This window comes from Polypterus senegalus, chromosome 7 (genome assembly GCF_016835505.1).
Source record: "Polypterus senegalus isolate Bchr_013 chromosome 7, ASM1683550v1, whole genome shotgun sequence".
Lineage (NCBI taxonomy): Eukaryota > Metazoa > Chordata > Cladistia > Polypteriformes > Polypteridae > Polypterus > Polypterus senegalus.
In genome coordinates this window covers 99,688,761-99,707,539 of record NC_053160.1, presented here as the reverse complement: position 1 = coordinate 99,707,539, position 18,779 = coordinate 99,688,761, and the positions used below count along the sequence as shown (strand labels likewise).

At 37.8% G+C, this 18,779-nt stretch overlaps 1 protein-coding gene across 1 annotated transcript; it reads left to right on the top strand.

Annotated features, from left to right (window-relative positions):
• Window positions 1-2,617: 2,617 nt before the first annotated feature.
• On the top strand, window positions 2,618-17,537 carry LOC120532041 (uncharacterized protein C2orf81 homolog). The gene is made up of 2 exons (XM_039757954.1): window positions 2,618-2,953; window positions 17,297-17,537. Exons 1-2 carry the CDS (start codon window positions 2,717-2,719, stop codon window positions 17,513-17,515), a joined length of 456 nt encoding a protein of 151 aa, XP_039613888.1. The 5' UTR covers window positions 2,618-2,716; the 3' UTR covers window positions 17,516-17,537.
• Window positions 17,538-18,779: the final 1,242 nt, after the last annotated feature.

Sequence of the window (18,779 nt, the reverse complement as noted above, 5' to 3'; positions counted from 1 at the left end):
TATTGAGCCGTGTGCTGTGACTCCTCTCGATGATATCCAGGGTGCCCTGCGAGATGAAATACCTCCTTCTGGTAACACCAGTAACACCAACACAACCCTCAGCAGTCTTGTCATGGAAGGTCTCCTACATCAAATTAGGATCGGCAGTCGTACCCAAATCTGAAAGTTCCTCACACAAACTGCGTGCAAACTCATTAGAAACAGCTTGGTCTTGGAGTCTGGCCAAGTCCAGGCTCATTTGTCTAGTAGGTGGTAACCTACTGGACCTAAGCTGGATCCTAAGAGTCTAGAATAGAATAAGTCTATGGTCAGAATTCACAAACTAGGCACTTCTGTAGACCCTGCAGTTTTGCAAGAGCCTCCAGCATCTGCCCACGAGGATGTGATCGATCTCCTTCACTGCACCACCAGTATTGGAGTACCAAGTCCAACAATGCGGTTCAGGGCGCTGGAACCAGGATCCAGGGATTCGCAGCCTCTGACCTTTTGCAAAGTCAAGGAACATGGAGCCACTTTCACCATGGTCACCAGACCCATGGGGACCGAGACAATCCTCATAGCCAGCCCTGTCAGTGCCAGTGGCTGTATTGAAGTCGCCCATGACCAGATGAGTGTCACCTTGTGGGTACCCATCAACCACTGAGCGAAGCTGCAAATAAAATGCCTCCCTCACTGAGACATCACTCACCAGGGTCAGAGCATACACTGAGACAACAGACAAGACACCCAGGGAGTGCTGTAATCTGAGTCCCATAATATGCTTGTTGAAAGTAGTGACATCGGACACCTTAGGAAGAAGCCAATCCGCTACAGCAACGGTTACTTCCTGAGTATGACAGCCATCAGAGCGACCAGACCAATTAAAGGTGTATCCACCTACAGAGATCTGGCCAGTCCCTGGTCTGCACACCTCAGAGAGTGCCGCCACTGAAATGCAGACTTTACACAGCTCCTCCAACAGCAGAGGAAGATGATCATCTTGCCAGAGAGACGAGACATTCTATGTGCTCACCCATATGGGCTGCCTCAAATTGGGACCCGAGTGCTGCCGTGCAGTGGGTGACGCCTCAGCGCCACACCAGTTCCGATCCCCAACAGACCTGACATTATTGGCTCTCCAACGGTTTCGACAGGGCTTTCCCCCATCCCCTTCATGATGCAAACATCCTTCCTATGGGTGGCTGCAACAGAGCTACTCCCACGGAGAGCAAAAAGGAGTCCTTTCTGTAGTCTCAGAGCTTTGTGAAGTTTTTTTCACGGTGGCTGGAGTGCTAATCCTGCCACCAACCCCCAAGATTTCCCTGCAAGTTGGAGGACTGCTTGCAGGGACAGATGCAGTTTAACGTCATACCCAATAAACCAAAATTAAACTTAACACTAGGTCTTACTTGTTTGAAAGCTAACTAACACTAGAATTGTTTTTACTGAATTGTATCCATCTGAGATATGAAGCTTGTTAAATACCCCCACCATACTTGTACCATCACATCCTGTGTTGTAACCTGGTCATGTCTCTCCAAGGCTCTGTAATGGGAAAAAAATTAGGTCCAGATTTTGCAAGTATGTATGTAATTCCTGGAGGCAGTTAAGTTAGTGTTGTATAAAGAAATTATTTTTAATTATTATTAACATAAGCTTGGATTCTGATGACATGATTGCTCGTCAGCTTTTGCATGAATAAGATATTTGAAGAAGGGGGCTCAATCATGAAATCCTCAGAGGTGCAAATGTCAGAAAGTAAATATGGTATTTGTGTACTAAACAGATGGCAGTGAAACCTCTCCCATGGAGCCCAATACTAGAATGGGTAGGAGGAAACCTATATATGTTTTTTTATCCCAATAAATATGTTATGAATTCGTCAAAACACTTCTGTTTTCCTTTGTCAGGCCTTCCTTTTAGTACACAAGTACCTTAAATATAGATTTCATGTGGTACAAAGCTAGAATGCATTCAGTGATTGGTTGTTCAAATGCATCCCCTGTATACCTTGATGTAACTCAGGAGATAAATGGGATCATAAAAAAATAATAATGATATCAAGAAAAAGAAGCATGGCTGGTGGTCATTTAGCATTTGGGAGAAAGGGCTTCTTTAGAGGAACTTTTTCTTGCAGGGAATACAGGCAAATAACTTAAAAATTATGAAGGCAACATTGGCGCCACTCACTCAATATTCTAGACATGTCCATTCTTGATCAATGCTTGCCTGAAGTTACACAGTTCAACTGTAGGGCAGATGTTAACACTTTCCTGGTTGCATTCTTTATGACTTCTTAGATAGAAGGTAAAAATAACCTTGACCTTCTTGGAACCTAACCCTGCTGTACACCATCCATAAAGATCTTTTAAGATCTATAGTTTACCGGAATATATTTCATGTATTGAACCATCCTTGATCTTAACTTTTTATTGCACTGTTTCATGGAGGAAATGCTTAAATGTAACATTTATCAATGCATGCTTTTCCTCCACGCACCCCTCCACCATTCTATTTTGGTTTAATCCTACACAGTAAAGGCTTCTGTTTGAGTCAGGCATTCCACAGTCCCAGTGTGCTTCTCACCTGTGTTGTGACATGTGCATACATTAGGATGACACATATACAAAATTTTTTCATCATTATAATACCACTCTTATTTCAGCATCAAGCAGTAGGGAAATATAAACATATAGCATTAATTTTTAGTTTTCGAAGTGTCACACTCCCAGGCATCATGTCCCGTTCTGCACATTCTAAGACCCGGCCAGAAAAATCGCGTACTCCATCATCTCCTACCCCTCATGCAGCGGCCATTGCCCCACCACCTGATATTGTCCCTGGACGCTTGACAGAACTTGACTGGGCCACCATGGTAGCCAAAGAAGAGGGAGAAGAAGTGGTATATGCAGTTATAGAAGAGCTGATGAGCCGGGTGATGGAGGAGAGTCTACATCTTTATGTAAAGAAAGAGGTAAGCAGTGTGAGCTACAAGAAGTATGATTACTGCTCTAATTCTTGACTGTGGCTTTCAAAACTCTCATTTAACAGAAAAGTATGCAGTGAACTACGGAGGTAGTGGATGGTGGTAGGGTGCAAGAAGACAACATATTTAATAATTAAATATTGTTTTCTTATTTATTATTTAATGTTAACCATATAGTATCTAGATTTAGTGACAATTCTACACAATGGCTTTGGAATGAAAATAGAAATCCAATTACTAGACTAATTTTGAGTGCAATCAGTATTTTAAAATGTGTTTATAACTACATTTTTCATTTAGGTAACGTTTTTCATTTTGAGTAAACGTTCAGAAAGACTTTATTTTCCACATCTTACAACAATATATTCATTTCACAACACTGTAATGTATTAACTTGATAGCTGATTCTTAGTTGATATAGTACATATTGACAAATACGGAGATTCTACATTGTGTTTGCTGAACCAGCCATGTTACACAGTAGTCTCACTCAAACTTTAGGCAAGCCCTTTGTGTATTGTGCATCAAAAATTACTGTGGAATAGTTTCAATGGCTCAGTTGCATATATACATACAGTACAGTATGTATATATATTGAATGCTGTATATGTTGCTATAAAGCTGTATGTCAGTGACTATGCAGTCATGTTCTGGTCATGGATACTATGTGTTTAGGTCAAACAAAATATTCTGTACTACTGTGGGAGCATTGTATGAGCTTCAAGTCCCTTAAGTTGCCATACTGAATAAATCTTAAATGGATGGATTTACAGTATATCTCTTCAGACACCTAGGTAAATAAATTTAGATATTTAGAAAAATGCACATCAAAGGTTACGTGCTATTTTTTATAAAATCTTGATGCAGAAAATTTTTAGTTCAGCAAAAATCAAAGCGAGGTTGAATTTCTGCCCAGGTCAGTGTCTGGTGAGAAGTTTCTGGTAGCTGCTGTAATTCAAATAGATGATAATAGTACAGTATTTTTCACATCCCTTACATAAATAATATGGGCTTAATAGCCATATGGTTAGTACACAATATTTGTGAAAACTCTTTCATGACATGGCAAATGGGACCAAAGGTGTGTGATCAGGGGCAAGACACATTTCTATAATCTTTTCAGTTCCTTGTTTGGGTGGGTGGGTAACATTTTCTTCACTGTTTTCTATGGATTTTGAAACTGCACTCCTTTTTCTAAAAAATTGCATTGTATTAAAGGTTAAAATTCCCACATTGTCTTTTGAAATGCCTACTTTTCACAGCTACACCTACAATCATGATCTATTTCCATGCTTTCTTCGCTCTCCTTAATCTCTGCACTGTTCCTTAACTCTATGCTGTAATTTCTCTCCATTCTCCAGCCCAGGACTCACCTAAGAAAAACTCAACAGTCCATTTTTTATATCTAAATGTATTTTACCCTTTTAACAAAAAATATAGACCTCATACTCAGTATTACTCATTACATCATATTCAAATGACATTTAATCATAAAATATTTGTAAATGTCATTATCATTTCTCTAAACTTTAGAGGTAGTGACATTGTGTAATGTAAATGTAGAATTATAAGGAGAGGCTGGGCAGCCATTTGGCTTTGGTTGGAAAAAAAAAATTAAAATGAATTTTATCTGCTTGCTGAAGTTTTTAATTTTCTTCTGTGTTGCTACCTGGCAGTAGCTATCCATCCATCCATTATATCCTAAAACAGGGTCACGGGGTTCTGCTAGAGCCAATCCCAGCCAACAAGGTAGGAACAAATCCACAGGGCACACACACCAGGAACAATTTAGGATCACCAATGCACCTAACCTGCATGTCTTTGGACTGAGGGAGGAAACCCACGCAAAAAATGCAAATTCCACGCAGGGAGGACCCGGGAAGCAAACCCCGGTCTCTTTACTGCGAGACACCAGCGCTACCACTGCACCACCATGCCGGCAGTAGCTATTGTAGAAGAAATAAATTAATGATTCTCTCCTTCATTTGCATGAGAAATATTTAATAGTTTAAGAAGCTTTTCAGTGACCCAGTATACTTAATTTGTCATTATTTTGTAAAAATGTATTATTTCAATAGTTTCTTGCTAGTATCTGTTGTTATCTTTACTGTATATTAACAAATACAGGTATGAATATTTATACACACTCACTGAAGAAATTATTTAGAACACATGTACACCTGCTTATCATTGCAATTATTTAATCTGCCAATCATATGGCAGCAGCACAATACACAAAATCACGCAGATGCAAGTCAGGAGCTTCAGTTAATATTCACAACAAACACCAGAATGGGGAGAATATGTGATCTCAGTGATTTCATCTATGATATGTAAACTGGTGACAGACAGGCTGGTTGAATAATTCTGTAACTCCTGATTTCCTTGGGTTTTAACCCACCACAGTCTCTAAAGTTTATTCAGAATGGTACAATAAACAATATCCTCCAGTGAGCAGCAATTCTGCAATTGGAAATGCCTCGTTGATGGGAGAAGTCAGAGGAGAATTGTCATACTGTTTCATGCTGACAGAAACTGTACCACAATGGTGAGCAGAAAAACACTTTCGAAAGCTCAACACATTGAATAGTAAGATGGATGACCCTCAACAGCAGAAAACCATGTCAGGTTCCCTCAGCCAAGAAAAGAAAGCTGTGGCTACAGTGGGCACAGAGTCATCAAAACTGGACAGTTGAAGACTGGCAAAATGTAGCCTGGCTGATTTTCGCTGAGGCACACAGTTGGCAGAGTAAGAATTTGCTAACAGCATGAATCAATACACTCAACCTGCCTTGTCTCAATAGTCCAGGCTGGTGGTGCTAACGGTGTAAATGGTGTGAAGAATAATTTCTTGACACACTTAATGCCAATACCAATAAATCATTGCTTGAATGTCATGGCCTATTTAAGTACAGTATTGCTGCTAACCATGATAATGCAAAACAACATCAAACCGGTTTCATTAAAATGACAAAGAGTTCAGTATTCTTCAGTGGCCCTTCCTAGTCTGACAGAACTCCTTCAGGATGTGGTAGAACTGGAAATTCATAATATGAATGTGCAGCTGACAAATCTACAGAAATTGCAGGGTGCAATCATGTTAACATAAACCAGAATCTCAAAGGAACTTTACCTGCATTTTTTGTGGAATACATCCCATGAAGTATTTAGGCTGTTTTGTTATGACTATCATTTTCATACATATTTATTGTTACTATTATTTATATTATTATTACTGCAAAGTTGAGCTGTTGTGGCTCTCAATATGACACATTTAGTCATATTTTATGGCACCTTCCTCCATATACAATGTCTATTGGACTTGGTTTGAAGACATAGCTGATGTTTATGTGCAGTGTACCTTTAATCATTTTGGCCCTGTGTTCTTGCTGAAAAATTTATTTTGAAGTATTCAAAAAGCAGGACTCAACTTTTGTTACTCATCACTTCATTTTAAACAATAGGACAATGTTCCTCCTTACTTAAGATAAAAAAATGAATCTCTTTCTTTCCGCATAAGCTCTTACACATTGCACTCAAGCTCCTTCAAATTCAGCTCTCACTGCTCATCACTCCCATAAGGACTGGTGAACCTGCCATACATAATTTTACTAAAGGTGTACTGGACAAAAAAAAACAAGTATATTAAAAAGATAAAAGAAACAAAACCCCAATCAAAACCTCAAAAATCCTGACAATAGTTGGCAAGAAGTGTAGCATTTGTATTTTTTTCATGACCACCTGGTAAAATGTTCTATTTGCAGAGCAGACTGCAAATCCTATGCAACCTTCCACATTTAACAGCCCTGAAGACGGGAGATCTTATCATAGTATTTCATTGAAGTGAGCATAATATAGTTATCTGATGCATTATGAATGCTGAGGGTGGTGGGATTCCCACTCTGTGGTTTTCTTGATCTGTATAACACAAGCTGGTATTCTATGCATGCACCTCACATTATTGCAGCTCATTCTTATCTGCACACCAGCAAAGTAACATACTGTACTGTCCAGCATGCTTTGTGCTTTGCAGCATTTCCTGAAGGAAGTGTAATGCAGAGGAGCATGGCGATTCTTCCACTTTTCAGATGGATGTCATTACCCATCTGTGTGGAGTCTGCATGTTCTCTCCATGTCTAAGCGGATTTTTCTCCAGGTGCTGTAGATCACGTGAATTAAGTTGTCTGGCCAATCTATATTGAATGTGTAAGAGCGTGTTTGAATTTGACTGGTATCCCATCATGCCTAGATCTGGTCTCCATCTTGCCCCTTATATTGTCAGGGTATATTCTGAGAGTTCAAAACCCTATGCCACAATTAACAATTTCGGACATGAAACAAGTTTCTGGTATGTGTGGCAAAAGAAAGTCAACAGCAAATGTCCATCTAATGTACTGCCTTTTAAAATAAAAATAAGCCTAGGGAAAAAGAATCAGCCTTCAGTCTATTTCCTGTTTATTTGCTGAAATAACTACGACATTCTGCTTTACATTGACAAAGCAATATTCACACTAGTACACCTTCTGCAAAGTGACCACTAGCAGATTATGTAACATGGTGAAGGGTGGTTATATTAGTAAGGGTACTGTTGTCCTCTTCAGTCCAGTAGCAGATGGTCAAGTAACTCAGTTACATTAAAGTACTGTATATTGAGCAGAAATCACTATATAATTAAGGACAATCAATTATCATACATCAAAGTTTTTAGCCAAAGCAAACATACTTTTATAATATTTGGAGAACTACAGGATGTGTAGCTGAGCAGTGCTAGGAGGCCAAACCAAACTTGGGCTGACATTGTAGTCAGCTTCTTCAAAGTCCCTTGGTGCGGTCCTGTACCAGTCTTATCCAGTTTCAAAGGAATATCACAAATTAAAATCTCACCCCATAGTCAAAAGGCCTTCATTGCTACAGGCTAAAGGTGCCTCTGTGATTCTATTAAAATGGTTTCCTTTGTATCTCTGATATGACTAATGAATGGCTAAAGAGATGGTGTCATGTTGCCTGCTCTTTCTCCTCTGTATTGAAATTTATGATTGCCTCTTGACTTCTGAGCAGTCCTTTCATAAAGTATGACAAGGTGTGGCCTTTTTCAGCTGCATCTTTCTATCCAAATATCATTTTTATTAACATTCATCAAATTCAATGTCATGGAAATTTTAGTAAAAAATAGTGAAGTAAACTGTTCAGAAGTGAAAAGGTAGTTGAGCTTTCCTAGATTTTAAAGGAGCTTAATGTCATATTATGTGGAATACACTTTCTACCTACAGTAAATTTCAAAATTTTTGAAGATGAAACCCAAAACATAATAGAAAACATTTGACATCCTAGAAGTATAACATTTTGTGTTTAATGAAGAGTCCGATAAGTGTTGACTTAACAAGGTAAGAAAATGCACTATGACAAACAAATTATGTTTTTTCTTCTCATTAGTAATTAAAAAGCAGGACATGACTACTGTAATCATTCAGTTAAAGAGTCCAGAGGATGATGTGCCAGATAGAGTTGAAGCCATCCATGAAGATATAGAAATTTCCATGGATAAATGAGTAACCCAGACCAAGGGTGAAATAATGTACAGAGATTGATCATCTTGATTGACAGTTTTCCATCTCAGTCTGTGTTTTGGTTGATAAAACATTCAAACAAACTGAAGTTTAATGGAAGGTAGTTGCATCACCTTCAATAATGATTTTTACATCTCCCTTGGTAGCAATGGCCTCCACATTTGTCGATGGAAACAACATAGACAATGAAACTATGCAGGCAATACTGTTTCACCAAAACACTGAACTGTGTAGTGGAGGTGTCATCATCTGCAATAGCTGATTACTTATGCTTCTTGTTACTGGCAATTTTAACACACATTTTAACATTAGTATGATCTTTTGTAGCTAGTCTGTCTGGTTCTGGTTTCCAACAGGTTCAATTCCTGGCCATACATGGCTGCAGCCTTACATGAATGCTTATTTGATCTCTGCAGCCTTTTCTGTCCAGATTTACAAAATATTCTTCAATGCTCAAACTCTTTGTGCACCATGTTCTCCCTGGATGCAGCATATCCAACTGTAACAAGACGTCTCCCTATATGTTTCTGAATGAAGTAAAATTAGGTAAACATTTTGGTGAATTTTTCCATTAATTTACTTCATTTTAAAATGAAGAATGTCATGAAATGAATTAATATGTATGGATAATTTCTAGCAGCCCAAAACAATATGCATCATTTAAATAAATATAAAGCAATTTTCACAAACATCCAGTAGGTCCCTGTTCCCTCTCCACAATTCTTACTTACCTATATCTAGTGTTTGAATTTGTTAAGGGGTTTCTCAAACATTAGTACCTACAGTATTTTTTGCAAAACTCTACCCCTATAATGACCCTGCCACTCTTAGATCTCACTTCTAGTTAATCATCTAATTATAATGGATCAAATCTCTTCCCTAACCTTTAATTTTTTGTTAGGACTGATTGTTTCCTCTTTGGTTCAGTGGTCAGGAACTATTGGATACCCTTTTTGTTAACTGTTTTATGAAGATTATTAAGATGGGCGTTCAAGGGCCTGATTTGGTCTCTGAGTAAATGGTCTACATAGAGCACCTCTGATACTCTAAAAGCAATGTTCTTCAAGATGTAGTTTAGGAATGATAGCCTTGAGTCTTTCCATAACCTGACTCAAGCATAGACCATGATTGTCAGTGGTCCATGACCAAACCAACATTCACAGAATATTTCACAGGTCTGTCCTACAACAAGTTGCCCTTTGCATCTTTTGAGCATTTGACTTCCTGTAGAAATTGTATGGGGTATGTAATAAGGCCTTACTTTCAACTTAAAAAGTGGTTTTGATGATTGGTTATCAAGTGAGATGTTCAGGACCCAAAATTCATATCTAAAGGGCTGAATACACTGGGATTGGCCAAATCTGAACTAATTTGATTTATTGTTTTCATTGAATTATGAGGCCAGATCAAAGCACAGTCTCTGATACTTCCATGAATCATTTGATATATATATATATATCCGTTTTAGTGGGTATGGATTACCCAAGGCCTATTGTCATTCAGTTCAGTTCTTCCATAATTTTTTTTCTTCATGGCAAATGGTACTCGTTTTGTTTCACATATTGTATGTTAGACAGAATTATCTTGTTCATGTGGTGTACTAGCTTTCTTCCTTACTGCAGAGAAAAGTCAAGCAAAATGGCACCTTTTATTGGCTAAAAAGATTACAATATGCAAGCTTTTGAGGCAAGCCCCTTCAGGCAAGATGTAATACAGAAGCTGGAGTTCCCTGTGTTTATATACACACTAGGACAAGAAACAACATTGATAAGTCTTTAAGTGAGAAATCTTAAATGTAAAAAATTAATAGATTCCTTCAGGCTAGGGTTCATTTAACAAGAGAGAAGAACAATGTATGGTCAAGATCTTTGGATAAGATAACTGTCCAACAAAGTCTTTTGAAGTTCCTAATGAGTTTTACAAAGCAATATGGGTCTGTAGACAGGTTATCTGTGTCAGTCTGAGAGATGCAAACAATCCTCATATCTGGCCATGAAACTCTTGTCTTTATTCAAACCATGTTGTAATGTATTACATTTTAGCATGAGTTTTATCTTCCATTCTTTTCTCTCTTTCTGTGTTTTGAAGTTGCCCATAAGCAGTGTGTCTTTAAAGTCCCTCTCACATTGTCCATGGCTGTTGAAGTGGGCCACTACAGGAACATCTGTGTTGCCACGTTTAATGTGAAACCTGTGTAAATTAATTCTCTGGCGGAGTGTTTGTCCAGTTTCTCCCACATAGAGTGAATTGTCAGGACATTTCATGCAAAGAATTACTTTGACCACATTGGATGATCTTCAGGAAATTTATCCCTTTATGTGATGTTCTAGTCGACAGTGTGGTGTAACTATACTGTCTGTATTATAAATTATATGATCCCTATAACTTATTAAGTTAACTGTCAGTTGCAACAGTTGAGTCCAATTGGTGTATGAAATATTTTGACAAATACATTACACCTGGTCCTGGCGTTAGCTTTAACTCTAACATTCTTATGATGTTAGTTGCTAAGAGAATTTCAAATATTTCTCCTCTTTATAATGAAACATCCAGGGATGCACAAAAGGCTCTCTGTTGTATTGGAGAAATCTGCAGCTCAGTTTCATTTACCCCTTACCTTTGTCTGTGCTAGCATTGACTGGAGTCCTGGGATATGGTTGTTTTGTTTGAAGTGGTGATATCAGTTTGCGGCACTTTGAGAAGTGATTCTACTTTCCACATATATTGTAAAAGTTGTTAAAACCAGACTGCTTGCTGCACTTAAAGCACATAGGATACTTTTGTGCTTATATCTCTCTCTGCCTTCTTCTTTAGTTCCCTGTTGCTCTGCTCCAACTGCTTGTAGAACATACAGATAGTATAACTTTAACAAGTTAATAAGTTTAACAGTATCATCTCCAGACAGTGGAGCAGCTTCAGCGACAGACTGCTGTCACTGTCCTGCTCCACTGACAGACTGAGGATATCGTTCCTCCCCCACACTATGTAACTCTTCAATTCCATCAATTCCACCCTCTGGGGGTAAATGTTAACATTATACAAAGTTATTGTCTGTTTTACCTGCATTATTCTCACTAATTTAGTTTTGTTTTTTATCAGTATGCTGCTACTAGAGTATGTGAATTTCCCCTTGGGATTAATAAAGTATCTCTATCTATCTATCTATCTATCTATCTATCTATCTATCTATCTATCTATCTATCTATCTATCTATCTATCTATCTATCTATCTATCTATCTATCTATCTATCTATCTATCTATCTATCTATCTATCTATAAAAATTCCTCTTTAAGCAACAGTTCCTAAATACTCCTAATTTTCAATACCACAAACAGTCCAACTGCCATTCCTTTTTAACCTTGATCTAGTTGTTGGCAGTATTAACTTTAAAGATGATAGGGTTTTTCTAGTGGAGTCCTTGTGCCATCATTTCAACATACATCTTTTTAGTAATATCAAAAAGGAAAGTTTACAGGGAGATATTATAGTCATGGGGGACTTTAATTATCCAAATATTAACTGGGATAACCTTGCAGATGGAGGAGCACAAGAGCAGGAGTTTTTAGAAGTAATCAGTGACTGTTTTTAACACAGCATGTTAAAGCACCAACATGGGGTGAAGCCTGTCTGGATTTAGTATTTTGTAATAATCACGATAGAATTGAGGGTGTAGAGGTGATTGAACCACTAGAGTCAAGTGACCCTAATGTAATACAATTCTCAGTATTTGTAAGAGTGCAAATGCAAAGACTAAAATTAAGCTGAACTTTGGTAGGGCTAATTTTGAGCAGATGCGACAATGTCGAAGTAGGATAGACTGGGATAAGCTTTTAAGTGTGGAGACCATCAAGGAGCAGTGGAACAGGTTTAAAAATGTTTTACATGTAATGCAGGACCTACCTAAATTTGGAATTAATAGGAAACTAAAAAAAACTCCACGGTGGATTAATAAAGATTTAAAAAAGAAATTGCAAAGGAAAAAACTGCTTTATAAGGCATATAAGACTAATGACTGCAAAGTGAACCGTACCCTGTATGAGAACATGAGGGCAACGATTAAGAAGGATATCAGGGAGGCTGAAAGACAGTTGGAGAGGAATATAGCAGATAAGGCAAAAGAAGACCCTAAGAGATTCTTTCAGTATTTTAGTAGTAAAAGAACAGTCAAGGAGGAGGTCAAGTTCATCAGGAATAGTAAAGGGGAATTAAATGATACAGACAATGAAATAGCAGATGCCCTAAACTTACATTTTTCTGAGGTGTTTACAAGTGAGCAAGTGGATAACCTCCCAGAGGTAAATGAGACTACTAAGGAGGAATTGAGGGATTTGGAAATTGTAGAGGGAGAAGTGCTGCTCAGATTAAATAACCTGAAATCAAACAAATCACCAGGAACAAATAATATTTATCCTTGTGTTCTTAAGGAGGTTAGTGAGTACATATATAAACCCTTGACACATATTTTTAGGTCAGTCACTGCGTACTGGAGAGATTCCGAAGGACTGGAAAATGGCAAATATCATCCCATTATATAAAAAGGGTGACAGAGTAGATCCAAGCAACTATAGGCCAGTAAGCTTAACATGCATCACAGGAAAATTAATGGAAGAAATTATTAAGGATAAGATTGAGCAACATCTGGCAATGACAGGAGTTATTCTGAACAGTCAGCATGGGTTCAGAAGAGGGAGGTCGTGTTTTATAAACATGTTGGAATTCTATGAGGAGGCAACAAAAGGATACGATCAAAGTGGAGCTTATGATATTATTTATCTGGACTTTCAGAAAGCATTTGATAAGGTGCCACATGAGAGGTTGGGCATCAAGTTAAAAGAAGTGGGAGTTCAGGGTGATGTTTTTAGATGGGTGCAGAATTGGCTCAGACACAGGAAACAGAGGGTGATGGTGTGAGGAACCTCATCAGAACTGGCTGATGTTAAAAGTGGTGTTCCACAGGGGTCAGTGCTAGGGCCGCTGCTATTTTTAGATAGGAATATAAGCAACAAGGTGATTAAGTTTGCAGATGATACCAAGATCGGTGGATTAGCAGATAATTTGGAATCCGTTATATCATTACAAAAGGACTTGGATAGCATACAGGCTTGGGCAGATGTGTGGCAGATAAAATTTAATGTCAGTAAATGTAAAGTATTACACAAAAGAAGTAAAAATGTTAGGTTTGAATACACAATGGGCGGTCGGAAAATCAAGAGTACACCTTATGAGAATGATTTAGGAGTCATAGTGGACTCTATGCTTCCAGACAGTGTTCAGAAGCCATTAAGAAGGCAAACAGAATGTTAGGTTATATAGCACAATGTGTGGAGTACAAGTTGAAGGAGGTTATGCTCAACCTCAGGTGAGGCCTCATCTTGAGTACTGTGTGCAGTTTTGGTCTCCAGGCTACAAAAAGGACATAGCGGCACTAGAAAAGGTCCAGAGAAGAGCGACTAGGCTGATTCCAGGGTTACAGATGTTGAATTATAAGGAGATATTAAAAGAGCTGAGCCTATACAGTTTAACAAAAAAGAAGATTAAGAGGTGACATGATTGAAGTGTTTAAAATTATGAAGGGAATTAGTACAAAAGATTGAGACTGTTATTTTAAAATGAGTTCATTTAGAACACGGGGACACAGTTGGAAACTTGTTAATGGTAAATTTCGCACAAACATTAGGAAGTTACTCTTTAGACAAAGAACCATAGACACTTGGAATAAGCTACAAAGCAGTGTGGTAGACAGTAAGATGTTAGGATCTTTCAAAACTCAACTCAATGTTTTTTTGGAAGAAATAAGTGGATAGGATTGGCGAGCTTTGTTTGGGCTGAATAGCCTGTGCTCGTCTAGAGTGCTCTAATTTTCTAATTAATTTAATCCTCCCACTACAACACGGAGGGAAAGGGATACTCTTATTATATTTAAAACGAAAAAAATATATATAAATTTTACATTTGTGCAAATGTCCAAAGCTACTTTAGAATTTAGCTAAAATTTATTAATGCTGTCCTTAAATAAGTATGCTAGGCCTCTGTTGACCTCTTAAATGCTTCACTACCCCAGAGAGACTACTTTATATTGATAATCTGATTTCAATGCTCTCCAGATGGATTGGGGATAGGGCTGAGTTTGAATTTGATATGAAATATGGGACTACTTATTGAAAATTCATGTTTCTGTATCATAATTATTGTAATATAATTAAAAAAATGTTTAAAAACTTGCATGTTAAAATGACTCTTGACGCCCACAAGAAGTGAACAGGAAATATATTTTTGGGACAGAATCATTTAGACCATGAACATGTGCAATTATGAGTCATGTGTACACACACACTGAAAGGCATAGTGGAAATAAATGGAATTTTCCATGTAGGTGGAACACATTTTCATGGGAGAACAAAGCTCTGTTGTGCAGGGGGTCAGAGCTGACTAAATGAAGTACATGTCAGTTTGTAGGTTGGCACTGTGGTTTGGGTTCAAAAATTACCAGGAGAGCCCATAAATTGAACTAGACGATAAATATTTAGGGGATTATACATATTTCTAAGAGCCTTGTGACATGGAGGGTTGTATTCATTTATGCCAGGTACACATAAGAAGCAGTCAAATGTAAATTAGTTCACATCTTTTACTTCACTTTTTCTTAAATTGTTAAGCTATTCTGAAACATTTTTACATTCAATAGCCCATTATGTCCATTGAAATTCTAAGCACTTGCCAAGGTTTCGGTTGCCAATTCATGAAGTAAAAAGAAAATTTAAGGTAATGCCAAAAGTGTTAAAATGTTTTTTTGTTTTGTTTTAGGAAATGATGACCCTTTCCTTTTACAATTATTTTTGTTCTCATTTTATTTGTTTGTATTTAAATTTATTTGTATGAGCTTACATCTTAACAGTAGTCGAAGTAAGCAAGTCTCACTTTTAACAGTCAAGAGAAGCCTTAAGAGCTGTAGGTATGGAGAAGACTTAAGAGCAGTGTAAATTGTATTTCTGTGTATTTTATTATGACAAAAGAAAGGGTATAAAATAGATTTTTTTTTACTCTGTTTTAAAAATGGCGATTTCTGAATGCTCAAATGACTTGTTCAGCCATTTCAAGGGGAATAGTGGCGATTTCATTACAAATAGTGTCCTTGAGGGCTTCAAGGTTTTGAGGTCGGTGTGTATATACCTTTGACTTGAGACAGAAATAGAAATCACATGGAAAGAGATCAGACGAACGTCGTGAAGGCCACCTGACATAATTGTGCAGGGAGATCAGCTTCCCCGGAAACATGTTCAGCGAAACTTGCATGGATCTCCACGTTGTATGAGCTGTTGCTCCATGCTGTTGAAATAAGGCATCCACCACATTCATTTCTTCCAGTTGGGGCTGCAAAAAGTTCTTTATCATTTCAATGTAACATTCTGAAGTGATGGTATCTGTTGCTCCCCTCTCCTCAAAAAAGTAAGGGCCTAAAATGCCAACTCCTACAACAGCACACCAAAGTGTATCACGCTCACTGTGCAGGGGTCTTTGATGAAGTTCACGAGGGTTGGTTTCAGCCCAATAGTGAAAATTTTCTTATTTACGCAACCATTCAAATGGAAATGTGCCTCATCACTGCACATGATGATGGCATCTCAATGAACGGTTTACAGAATGTTCTCCCACAACTCTGTACGGTTCTCCCAATCTCTCTTAGTGAGTTCCTGCACTGCCATAATTTTGTATGAATGGAAATTAAGGTCCTTATGCAAAATCCTCCTCAAAGGTGTGTTGGAAATGCCTAAGGCAAAAGTGTGTTTACACGCTGAATGTCTAGGAGACTGCAAAATTGATGCCCTTACAGCTTGGAAATTTTCAGGTGTTTGTACAGTCTGAGGACAGCCTAGACATTTTCTGTTCAATGGTGTACCCTTCTGTTTAAATTTAGCCACCCACTGAAGAATTGTTTTCCAATTTGGGACATCCTTGTTAGGAGGAATACTGAAGTGCGTTTGGAAGGCATGTTATGTAGTGATGATGGATCTGTTTGTTTTTGAAGAACACTTGGACAGCGAAAGCATGGTGCACATCGCACCAAGACACGTTGCTGAATGAAAACTACAAGGGATTGCCTATCAATAGACCCTCACCCTAACCCACTCGACTGCCTCTATCTCACACAATGACCTTGAGAAATGTGGCACTTCATTTTGGCTCACCCTGTAGTAGGTGGGTTAAAAGAGAGGATGTCATATTTACTTTAAATTGGAAAAAATGAAATTCACTTTACAAGGAGCAATTGAAAATTATTGCAGGATCTGACATGTATTCATTTTACTGCAAATAATTTAACAAGCTGAACCATTGCTAATCTTTCAAATATTTCAGTATTTGTTAGTGACTATTATTTATTAAATGTACTTCTTCCTCTAATAAGTGGGAAGAGATGTGCTCACGTCTGAGTGTACATAATTCTATATATTATTTTCATCTGTAATGTAATAAAACCTGTACAGCAATAAATCAATAAAATGAAAAAAATAAAATGGCCTGGTCATCATATGATTGGTGGACTTGGAAAGCTTACTTTTTTTTTTTAAATCCATCAGTTTGAAAAATAAAACCTGCCTTTTAAGTTAGAGCAAGGTATTCATAAACTCCATATTCATAAGGAGTAAACAATTTTAAAAGATAAGCTTTTTGGTTTTCCATAATCATTTCCAATTGAAATGATTCATTAACTAAAGTAACTATTACATCATTTAACACTCTTCACTCTTCTCTGCCTCCTGCAGCTGATACCGTACACAGTGTCCAAAGTATATGAAAGAATGCTTCAAGTTGTCCAGTGGCGCTTCATGGAGCCGGATAAAGGAGAGGAAGTGGTGGACAACCCTACCTGGCAGGAAGATGAAGAGCCAAAGCCATGTCGCATAGATTCTTGGGCTAGTGGTGCAGTGCCCGTGGTTTACTCCCACCAGAAACAGTGTCTTCAGGTACTCTGTCTGTGGTGAAGAAGCCAGTTGCTATGCATCTTGAATTTGTAGTATGACATTTGAAGGGAAGCAACAGGGTTTAAACCAGACCGGCTTTAAGAAAAATATATACAATTCGTATATACAACTCTAAAATAAACAAAAACAAAGGTATAAATAATTAAATGTTATACCATTCCCAGAGAATGCTGATGTCTTGATACAGAAAACGTACCATCCGCTCCCAGTTTACAGCAGTTCTTTTAGCTGAGCAGCTTATGTTGCTTATTCTCCCACTCCATGGCTGAGCTGATCAGAACAAAGTCATTGGTTCAGTCTGTAATAGAACAAACTGAAGTGTGTGTTTATATACTGAGCATACTGTATAAACCTATTGAAAAAAAATGTTCAGCAAGTGAGTCATTTACAATGTTGCATCACCTCCACAGGTATAATTGAAGTAAAGTGTCCAGACTTGGGAAGATCTTCTGTCAATTTCTGGGCCATAGGTGTGAAAGCCAGGGTTCTATCCTAAAGACAGAATTTTCAGAGACACCATGCTATATGTAAATGTGGTCTCAGTTCACAGATTATATTTCAATGTAACAACAAAACATTCTTGAACTTGATTAAATTCCGTATTGGAGCCTTTCCCAGCGGCATAAGTTAGAAAGAAGAAGCCAAACCTGGAAGGGTTGCCAGTCTGTGTCAGGGCCTGTTTTATTTAAAGTTTATTGGATGGGCCTAGCCACTTCCTATCATGAGCAATGCCTTATACCACGTGCATGACAACTGGTTAGCATGCAGTGCACCTTTAGCAGTAGCCAGATTTTACCAAGGGGAAATATTGGAGTTTCTTTTTCAGTAGTTACCTGAGTAGTTGCATACCCTCTGATTAGACTAATTTTTCTCTCATTTTAATACTGTAATTTTAATGACATTATGCATGTTTATATTACTAAACAATATAACTCTTACATAACTTGAACTCTACACCTGAAAGTAAAGTAAAATGACCTGCTTCCTTATTACAGATGAACCTGGAAGTATATCTCTCTATTATATAAAAAATCCTGGTACGAGACGAGACTTTTTCAGAGAGATAATTTCATGTCCCACGAGACAAGACGTTGAAATTTAACCATGCCCAGGGCCGGAAATAAAAGACAAAGAGTAGATGACCAAGTAGAACCTCATAAAGAGGTTTAACAATGTTGGCGTGATACACGTGTAGAGCAGATTAGAGATAATGATAGTACTAAAATCCAAAAGTCTCAAAAAAATGATAGTAAAGGTCACATTA